The following is a 10691-nucleotide window of genomic DNA, read 5'->3' as shown; positions in this document are numbered from 1 at the left end:
GTTTAGTAACCAAGTCCTGACTTGCTCTACAGAAAATAAGTCTTGTCTTTTTGAATAAATAAGACAAAGTAAAGCTTTATTTCAAAATCCCTACAAGAGCCAACAATGCTAAAAAAAAACCCAGAAAATATTAAAAGGCAGATTTAAAATGTTACATTTTTGATGGATTTTTAAGAGTCCACTGATCTCAAGGCCAAGGCAAGTCTGGGTTCTAGAGTCTGGGGATCACAGAGCAGAACACTGTCTGCTTTTGTTTTCATCTTAGTAGGGGTACCATTAGCAGATCCTGGTCACAAGAGCCCAGGCACCTGCCAGGGACATATGGATGCAGAAGCCCTCAGTAGAGAAATGTTCATTTGAACTCTGAAATAAACCTGAAGCTAGTGTAGTTGCATCAGGATCTGACCTGTTAAATCTTGGAGATTCTTGTCAGAAGTCTGGCAGCAGCATTTTGAACAACTTGCCAAATATTTAGGGAGGTTTTACTTACTGGGTATAATGTATTGCAAAAAGTTTGAATAACAAATTAAACCGGAATTGACAAAGACTCCTTGATGTGCGTCCAAACGTTTTCAGAAAAGCTAAACTAAAGTTCGGTTGCCTCCGATTTAAGCCCATTTGCACAGGAGTGTTGCATTATATCAAGGTAGAGTGCCTTCTCCAGGTTGGGGAGGATGTGCTGCCCCTAGTGGAGGAGTTCAAGTATCTTGGGGTCTTGTTCACAAATGAGGGGAGGATGGAGCGGGAGATCGACAGGCGGATTGGTGCAGCGTCTGCTGTGAAGCGGGCGCTGTACCGATCCGTTGTGGTGAAGAGAGAGCTGAGCCAAAAGGCGAAGCTCTCGATTTACCGGTCGATCTACGTTCCTACCCTCATCTATGGTCACGAGCTTTGGGTCGTGACCGAAAGAACGAGATCCCGGATACAAGCGGCTGAAATGAGTTTTCTCCATAGTTTGTCTGGGCTCTCCCTTAGAGATAGGGTGAGGAGCTCAGTCATCCGGGGAGGACTCAGAGTAGAGCCGCTGCTCCTCCACGTCGAGAGGAGCCAGTTGAGGTGGCTCGGGCATCTGGTCAGGATGCCTCCTGGACGCCTCCCTGGTGAGGTGTTCCGGGCACGTCCCACCGGGAGGAGACCCAGGGGGAGACCCAGGACACGCTGGAGGGACTATGTCTCCCGGCTGGCCTGGGAACGCCTTGGGATTCCTCCTGAGGAGCTGGCCCAAGTGGCCGGGGAGAGGGACGTCTGGGCCTTCCTACTGAAGCTGCTACCCCCGCGACCCGACCCCGGATAAGCGGAAGAAGACGGACGGACGAACAGTTATGCCCCTTTTCCACTGATTGTTTCAGCTCCACACCAAACTTAGTTTCCCATTGACCGGGTGCAGCTAGAGGAGGGGAACACCCCGTGGTTCCCCTACGCTGTGTGTTGGGCTTCATAACTGTGTGACCAAAGCTTCTTTAGCTTTTCCAAGCACCGTAAAGATGTGCGGTCATCCATGACTTGCCATTCTCTCTGCTACCTTGGCAGACACCTTTCAATTTGTAGTAGTTCCATCAAGCTGCTGCTGTATTCTGCCGTCCCCCTATGATGCACAGAAAAGTCTGCATCTCATTGCGTGCACCAAGTGTTACAGCTGCTGTTTGTGAGGATTATATTGCTTCTCTTCATCCTGTAGTAACAAGTTTGGAAAATGGTGTTTTTTCCAAATTAGCAAAGTAGCACCCGTGAAAAAAGGAGCATTACTGCTGCAACGCTGTCTAAATTAACAGGCCGAGGTGGAGAGGATACTATAAAGAAGAGATTTTTCACTTTATAAGAAAAAAAAAAAGATGTAAAACCTTGAGTTCTTTTTTTTTAAAACACATGAAAGCAGTAGGCGTAGCAGGAGAAATTATGTTCCTATTAATGTGGAATAGCAACTTTACCTCTGCTCTTTTACACCTGGCTAGACTTTGCTTCCTTAACCAAGTTATTAAAGGACAGTAAAAAAAAAAATCCTTCTAGTGTAATAAGTGGACTTGCAAGTCTCTTTCCACAGACTTTTAATTTTATTGCAGCAATGCTTTAAATAGCGTATAACATCACGTAGAAGTGGAGAGGACTGTAAAACTGTTAAGGATCTCATTTATTAAGATCAGATATTGTAAAAAAAAAAATAATAATAAAAGAAATATGGAAAGGTAATGTTCATTAAAAGGATTTTTGTTCAGCGTACATTAAACAAATGTTTCTTTGGTCATCATCCTGAGCCTCTGAGAAGATTGATGGTCGTTTTAAATGCTTCAAACTTATAATCTATCTGGAAAATTTATTTCATGACCACTAGACTGATGTACAGTTTCTTTGACGTCTCGGCTGATGTCTTTATGTCTTTCATTGTGATGTTTTAACCAGCATCTGAACATGGTTTGCTTGGAGGCTGGTAAATGGACAGAAACCTAGGAATAATAGGGTGTAGAGTATTTTCACTATGATTTTACATTTGGAGCAGTAAAAACAAGCTATACCACATCTGCCACTGGAAAGACAGCTTTCAAATCCGGCTTCACACTGAAATATTTCCGTAAGTATCATTTAAAAAGATCCAAAAAAAACCCCAAATACAACTTTTCCCCTCTTTACATTATAAAAAGGTCCCAAATCACAACCTGAGCCTATGCGTATCCTGGTTGATTCCTTTGTTTTCAACTTTCCTAAGCAGCTGAAAGATCTTTTTGACTAAACAGCAGCCTTACATGTACTTAGTAAAAAGACCATTTTTAATAAAAAAAACCCCCACAATTTTATTTTACATGAAAATACTTTACAGCTCTTGGTGTTTAACAGGCTGAAAACAACCAGGGAATGACATTGGCTGAGTCAGAAGAAAGCAATGAAAGCTGTGACACCTGCTGGTAGCAGAAGGTTACTGCAGTTCATCTTTGTAACATTTCATTTGCTCCCTCCTGAAGGTGACAATATTCCTGCCAACAGAGGAGCTGGTTGTTCTCAGGAGTCGTTGGGAAGGCCAAACAGTTTCACTGTCCCTGCCTCGCGGTTGTTGTCGTATTTGCCCTCCTTGTCGTCGCAGGCGTAGGCCAGCAGGGGTCTCTTCGGATGCCAGGCGACTGTGAATGTTGGAGAATCGCACTGCACCTCCCACAGCTTCTCACCTGCAACATACAAGAGAGGCGTTTAAATCCAATTGATTAAAAGTATTCTCTAGTATAAAATTGGATAATTTCATTAATTTCTACTGTAAGCTGACATCACTGAACAAATCCCTTTTTGTAAAGAAGGATGAGATCTAATTATAACCCTGTTGAGATTCCAAAGTGTTCCATGTTTACAACTTTAATCTGCAACATGTAGCAGCCCCAGAACTTAAATTGCACCTTGATATACTTTACTTTGTATGTGTCAATAAAAATTTAAACATTATTCAATATTTTTCTTTAAAAAAATCCCTTAGATTTAATGTTATATAAACATTCATCCCTGTAAAAAAAAGGGATTCAAACATGGACTGAGTGGAAACTACTGACAGAAATTGTAGCAAAAAGGACCAACTAACCGAGTCTGCCTAAAAATATTTCCACATGTCAACTCCTACGGCTAAATGTCTGTTGTCATGGTTACTGACCGGTTTCCACCTCGGCGATGTCAATGAAATGATCCTCAGACGCGGAGGCCAACATCTTCCCATCGTGGCTGAAGCTCAGCGTCCTCACTGGCCAGTCCAGTCTGCAGCGAGAGCGCCAGCAAATAAACATCCCAGATTCATTCGGACGTCACCGAGGGCAACCGAGAAATAAGAAGAGAAGCACAGACTGACCTGGAGAAGCAGCGCACACACACCAGCTCCTCTACGTCCCACAGACTAACGAGGGCGTCGGCACTTCCTGTGGCGAAGTATTTCCCTGTGGGGTCGAACTTGATGCATATGCAGTTGGACGGGTGAGCGTTGATGGACTGGATGGGCTTCAGATCCGGATAACTGAACACAAAACGTTGTTTATTGCAGATCTGAAGCACACAATAAACTTCTCATGCAGGATCTCAACAGCCGTTCCTTTATATGCAAAAATGCCTTTTTTGAGAAGATCATATAAAAGCACCGAGAATTAAAATGTCTATGTGTCTTTGTCCACATATAAGACGCACTGGATTATAAGGCGCAATACATACTCTTCTCAAGTGTGTAATATCACTCCGCCCCTCGCGTAAGGTGACCAAATGTCCCCGATTTCCAGGCAAAGACCCCCTTCCAGATGACCTGTCCCCGGAAATGTCCCCGATTTCAGTGTATCATGATGGAATAAAAAATATTTAGCACAACACGAGGTATTTACTCAGTCCTGCCGCTGTCCCGGCGTAGTAAAGCTTTGCCGATCGCACCTTCCCCGCCCCCCGTCTGCGTTGCAGTTCAGACAAAACAAACTAACCCCCTGGCAGAGATTCTGTGCTTAACAAAATCAGAGATGTCCCCAGTTTTCATTAGAGAAATCAAATATGGTCACCTTAAGGAGGAAATACACTGGCTGTGAAACGTAAGCGGTGCGGTTTATGGCGTGTTTTTTAAAAGCATAAATTTACACCAGACGCTGCAGAGCACACAGCTGCGTGATTCTGCAGACAGAAGAACTTTCGTCATGGGTAAGTAATTAAAGAAAGACAAATTATCAGTAATATATGGGTACGGTGTTAAATTACCATTAATATATCCTATGTTTTGATCACCTAAAAGACCGTGTCTTGACCATATCTGATTAGAAATATCAAAATTTAGTTTGTTAGCTTGTCACAACTACAGCCATGGCGCTTTATTTTTGATGACTCTTATTTTGGGATACATCCGGAAGTGAACTTTGACACACAATGTTTTCCTGTTTATTCCCTCCCAAACAGGAGCGTATACACGTCTGAAAATAGAACTTCAATCTAATTTAGGCGTCGGATTATAAAGGCACACCATCTATTTTTATTTTTTTTATTTTTTGGGGGGGATTTTTTGCGCCTCCAGTGGCTCGCCTTTTCCGAAAGTAGGCTGACAGAAAGGGGGTGGAAGAGGGGGAGAGACACGCGGCAAAGGAGCGCGGGCCGGACCCGAACCGCGGGCCGACCGCGCCGAGGACCAAGGCCCCCGCAAAGGGGTCGCGCGCCCACACCATCATGTTTTGAGAAAATTTAATGATTTTAAGTGCGTCTTATAGTCCGAATAATACGGTAAATAGCGACATCATGATAGATGCAAAGGCAACCCCGCAGAAAAAGATTCCATCACAGATAAAAAACACTAAAAATTGCAGTAGGTTCTGTGCAGATCCAGATAAATGTGTACATGAACTGAGAAAACCAGGAAAGAATATATAGAAAATAGCTTTGCTTTGATGTAATGAGAGGTGAAAACCACAGACACTGATAAAAGATCTGAACAGTGATGTTGTGAACTTTGTTATTGCTTCCTGATTGATATTCTTACAGTTTACCTCTTTTCAGACAAAGCTCCACTCCATCCAAAGATTATAAAACAATAACATAAATAAATAAAAAAACGTTTTCGCCATCAATGAAAGTGCTGTCTGAAGCAAACCCAACACATCCCACTAGCCCATCCCCACAGTGAATGTGGTGGTGGCAGCATCATGCTGCGAAGGTGTTTTTCAACAGCAGGGACTGGGAAACTGGTCAGAGTTGAGGAAACGATGGAGCTAAATACGGGAATAGTCAGATTACACATCGGCTAATGCTGTAAACACCCTTACAGTGGAGACAGTTGTTCTGATTTGAGATGAGGCAACGTGTTCTGTGCCAGGGGAGACTTGATGATGCTTTCAAAGTTAATACAAAAGGATGTATTTAATGTGCACCTTGTCTTAGACGCTTATTTCAAAGTTTTAGTTTGCAGTCAGGTGAGAAGCGGTCGCTAGAAAAGATGCTGACTGTTTTCACCCGGTAAAAAATAGGGGGAATATTGACAGTCAAATGAAGGAGTTCAGAGATCCTGGTGTTTTGTTAGCAAGTGATGGATGGTGGTGTGGATAAATGGAGTGATACTTTGCAAAGAAGGATCTGAGTCAGAAGGTTATGGTTTGAATTTACTGATCCGTCTCTGTTCCGACTCTCACCTGTGATCATGACATATGAAACAGGATTCAAGAACTGAAACAAGTGGGTTAAATCAGCCTCCTCTCCAGGCGTTTCAGCCTTAGAGAGGAGGACAGGGGCCAAAACATCTCAACAGTAAAACAGTCAGCTGAGATGGTTCTGATACTTAACCAGCATGCAGCTCTTTGTGAAACATTTCAGTTCTGATTCTTCATCTGTTTTTTCTGCATAAATTGATAAAACTACAGTGCATGGATAAGCTATGAAATATTAGCATTGCATTCACAATTTTGCAGCCGATTGAATTTATTTCCTTTCTAGTCGTACTGCAGAGTAACAAACTCGGGGACAATAAGTCACCAATCATAGTATATCACAAATGTTAGTGGATACAATAATAACACTTGTGTAAATGCAATAATGATAAGTACTGTTTCACATGCTAAGCTAGTTTGTCACTGTACAGTTAACATAGCTGACCACCGTCAGGGTGTGTGTGTGTGAATGACTGATTGTGGTGTAAAGCGCTTTGTAGTTGTCGGACTAGTTAAAGCGCTATACAAGTATACGCCATTTACCATTTATCAGACTTCTGAGGCTAAATCTTTTAATCACAAAGGAATCATACATTCAGTGTGACAAACACAGCGACCACCAACTCAGTTCTCTGGTGACTGAAGACAACCTGAGCCAAATATCAAAAAGATTGTAGAGCCACCTTAAAGTTTGACTGCTGCTCCAGCAGACGTGTTATCATTGCGCTATTTTGCCCAGTCGTGAGCACTTCTGCATCTGTCTGCTTTTCCTCATCCTTCCATCCCTGTTTTCAGAGTCCGACTCCAAAACAGCAAGTGTTCACACCAGAAACTTGCTTTCTTCATTCACTGTTGGGCTGATATGTTTGTCGGATCCTCCACATGTTGCGGCAACAAATCATACAGCCAGGGATCTTCAATCGTAAAGCGCGAGAGCAGTAATTGCTCAGAGGTTACAGCATTATTTTACTGTGGAACTTCCACAGCTTGGATTTTTGAAACTGGGACTTTACTCGACAGGAAGGAGATCACTGGGAAGAATGGAAATGTTTTTTTCTTTTCTTAATCAGTACTCTTAACAATTAATTTTTAGGAAGCACAACAAAACCACTGACGGCTCTCGTGAGCCAACAGCACACATTCCATCAGCATCCTGCAGAAACTTCAGGGGAACAGATCCATTTGGTTCCTACCTCAGAATATTGATGCAGCCGTTGCCGTTGGTGAGGAAGAACATGTCGTTATCGTTGTTCCAGGAGATCTCATTCACTTCGAACTTGAACTGCTCCTCAGCCCTGGAGCGGTGCGTCTTGGCGTCGATGAAGGTCACCACGTCGTCTTTGTTCCCGACGGCGATGGTCTGCCCATCTGGACTCCAGCAGATATTGATGTTCTCACCTTAATAATAAAAGAAAAAAAATGTTTGATCACTTTTAGATCCTTGCTGGAGTCATATTCCTGCAGCCCTAGGTCTGAGCGTACCCTTGGTGTTGACTGTGGCGACGCATTTGGTGGTGCGCACGTCCCATATGCGAATGGTTTTGTCTCCGGAGGCAGTGACGAACAGGTCCGGGTTGGTTGGATGCCAGCACAGCTGATCCACACTGTCACTGTGTCCTCTGTAGTTGTTCTCTTTCACCTGGAGAAAGAAACAAGCTTCAGTTTAGAGAGTCTGGTGACAGTTCTGCTATAAACTAGAGCAGAGTCATACATAAGTCACTGAAGAACGAGGGGAAGCAACCTGGAACCACACTCAGAGGTTTGATTTAGTCCGACGGCATCTGAATGAACCTTTTCATTCGACATCGAAGGGGTATTTGTGCAGTGAAATAGATAAATTTCTTAGGGGATTTTCAAGCACAAACTACACCCCTCTTTTTCTGTTTGACACTAAAAGGTTTCCCTTTTCAGCACCTAAGCCAATTCTCTCTTTTCCTTGCTGCCCACTTTTCCTTAACCCGGTAGTCTTTTAGTCCATCTAATCCCCATTTACATATAACTTGCAATTATTGCTACCGTTATGCTTCCCTCCTTGTTTTTTTTCTTAATTGTGCTGATGCCCATCTTGGCCAAAACTCTCTTGAAAAAGAGGTTTTTAACCTCAATGAGATCTTCTTGGTAAAATAATGGTTTAATATTTAACACATTTCCAGAAAAAGGCAAGTGTTGCTGTGTCTCTTTCCTTAAATCCCCCTTGCCAGTCGAAACAGATGGCAGCCCAACCTAAAACTGGTTCTGGCTCCACTGGAGGCTTCTTATTGTTACACAGGAGAGGTTCCTTGCCACTGTCGCTACGTGCTTGTTTAAGATGGAAGATCTCTGTGCAGACTTGATAGAATCTACCAGCTTCTTTAAATTACACATTTATTGGCAGTTGATGATACTTTGAATATATTGTATTCAAATTCAACTATGTTTCGATTTTTAATAAATCACCTTGTAAAGTGCCTTGAGTAAGTTAAGATAAGATAAGATAGGCTTTATTGATCTCACATTGGATAAATTCACTTGTCACATCGGCTCAGTAATCAATAATCAGAAGAATGTGCCAAAAGTAGGACAAGGTGCATCAGGTATATACAGTGTGTCCTCATTTATACAGTGGATCAAAAAAAAAAAAAAGTAAATAAGAAAAATAAGAATAAAATATACAAAATAGAAATAAGGCAGAGGATGTCTTATGTACATTGACGGTGACTTATATACATATGTATTGACATATATTCAGGTGGCAATAGCAGCAGAAGTCACTTCTTTCAGGAGTATTGCACAGTGTATTAAATAGAATTGCACATTAGTTATTGCACGTTGGTTATTACAGTTATAGTTACAGTTATAATAACTACGTTATATTACGAGTAGACATGTCATGTTACCACCTTCATTCTGTCATGTCTGCCTTCATTTTCCATCTATGTTTAATCTAAGTGCAGCCGAAATAAAGTCTAATTTATTTAAATGAGACAAGATTACATTTTGTTATCTGAAGTCGTGTGAATATAAAATCCAGATTCTTTGAAAGGGCCACATCCACCCAATACTGCTTACGGTGATTTTTAACCTAACCTTAGCGGACAGCGTTTCAGTCTAAATTAGAGACTTTTTTCACTTACTGGCAACAGAGGCAGAGAAATGTGTGAAGAGCAGCTTTATTGGAAATTCGACCACATGAGTAAACAAAGAAAATCATACAGAAGAAAACAGTTTGAAAGGACCATGCTCTGCACTACGCCCCTTTACTCACCAATCGGTCCTTTTCCAGGATAAAAACGCTGGCTGTTTTATCAAAGGAGCCGGAGGCCAGCCTCCTTCCGTCACAGCTCCACGCCACCGAGTGCACTTTGGCTGTATGAGCCGCGAATTCCCGACTTTTGTTGTTATTTTTGAAGCTCTCCTGCATTTCTTGGTAATACTGCGACGCCATCTTGTCATCGGTTATCTTCTTCTTGGGAGGGTTAAAAGCGAAGGCGTCGCCCTCTTGTGGCCTGGTTCTTTTTCTTCTTCTTCTTTTTGGTGTTTAATGGCGGTTGGCAAACAAGTTGAATTTTGATTACCGCCTCATACTGGTATGGCATGTAGAACACAATGGCTGTATTTTATTTATGTACTTGCTATATTGTTTTAGACTGTTAATAATAACAGTTTAACCACTATTTTTAAAACTACTATTTATTATTTATAAAACTATTCCCTTTCCTAAAATGTTTGTTTACTTCCTTATTTAATAAATAAACCCCACCCTCCTACTATCCTTTTCTATCTATCATTTCTAGTTTATTTTATAATCTATCAAAATCTTCCCTGAATCTCTATCCATTGCTATTGAACATTCTATTGAACCATTAAAATCTGGTTTCAGACGCTCCTGACCTTCCATAAATCTCCAACCTCTTAACAATCATTTCCCAAGTTACTTCTTTAAGTCCCAAGAACTTTTCAGCTCCTCTTGCAAATATTCTTATTTTCTCTGTCTTATGCTTGGCTTGATTGGTGCAGTTGATGACATAAATGAAATAAAATGAGTTTCTCGAGTGTTGGATTGAAGTTTTCTTCCGTTTCCACTTTACTTTGTTTTGGGACTTGATTCGCTTCCATATTTACTTCTCTGGTTTTTTGTCCTTAAACTCTCCTCACTGCTCCTGCATAGCTTATATTTTTGGTTGTTTTAATTTGTTGTATTTCCACCCCTTTTTTACTCACCACACATCCTCCACAGTTAACTATGTGCTGGCCTCCACAGTTACAACACCTTTCTTCTGCTTCTTCCTTGCATTCTTCAATTCTGTGTTCTTCACCACATTTTGAGCACCTTTGCTTTCCTCTGCAAACTGCAGCCACGTGTCCATAGCGCTGACAGTTGTAGCATCTGAGAGGAGGCAGAATGAAAGGCCTGACTGGGAAGCTTGTGCAGCAGATTTGAACTCTTTCTGGCTATGAAAACTCTATCAGAAGTGACATGCTTGGCACTCTTTTTCCTTGTATGTTTTTATAGAATCTCTGAATATTGTTAACCTTGCTTTTATCCATGCTTATTTTTAATCTATCTAGATCCTCATTAGTTGGTAT

At 41.7% G+C, this 10691-nt stretch overlaps 1 protein-coding gene across 1 annotated transcript; it reads right to left on the bottom strand.

Moving 5' to 3' along the window:
* Positions 1 to 2028: 2028 nt before the first annotated feature.
* Positions 2029 to 9584, bottom strand: thoc3 (THO complex 3). Its single transcript, XM_012853660.3, has 6 exons — positions 9370 to 9584; positions 7608 to 7764; positions 7319 to 7523; positions 3818 to 3979; positions 3626 to 3726; positions 2029 to 3155 (listed from the first exon to the last, which is right to left on the bottom strand). Exons 1-6 carry the CDS (start codon positions 9547 to 9549, stop codon positions 2992 to 2994), a joined length of 969 nt encoding a protein of 322 aa, XP_012709114.1. The 5' UTR covers positions 9550 to 9584; the 3' UTR covers positions 2029 to 2991.
* Positions 9585 to 10691: the final 1107 nt, after the last annotated feature.

The sequence above is a fragment of the Fundulus heteroclitus genome, unplaced genomic scaffold (assembly GCF_011125445.2).
Source record: "Fundulus heteroclitus isolate FHET01 unplaced genomic scaffold, MU-UCD_Fhet_4.1 scaffold_51, whole genome shotgun sequence".
NCBI lineage: Eukaryota > Metazoa > Chordata > Actinopteri > Cyprinodontiformes > Fundulidae > Fundulus > Fundulus heteroclitus.
Note: the sequence above shows the minus strand (reverse complement) of the source record. Positions and strands in the feature narration are given on the sequence as shown.

What these genes read in the sequence shown, in the direction of transcription:
- thoc3 (XM_012853660.3), bottom strand. Translation starts at nt 9,549, where the DNA reads ATGGCGTCGCAGTATTACCAAGAAATGCAGGAGAGCTTCAAAAATAAC. An exon ending in TCCTGGAAAAGGACCGATTG is followed by an intron (nt 7,765 to 9,369) that starts GTGAGTAAAGGG and finishes TTCTTTCTCCAG; the next exon opens with GTGAAAGAGAACAACTACAG. An exon ending in CATCGCCGAGGTGGAAACCG is followed by an intron (nt 3,156 to 3,625) that starts GTCAGTAACCAT and finishes TGTATGTTGCAG; the next exon opens with GTGAGAAGCTGTGGGAGGTG.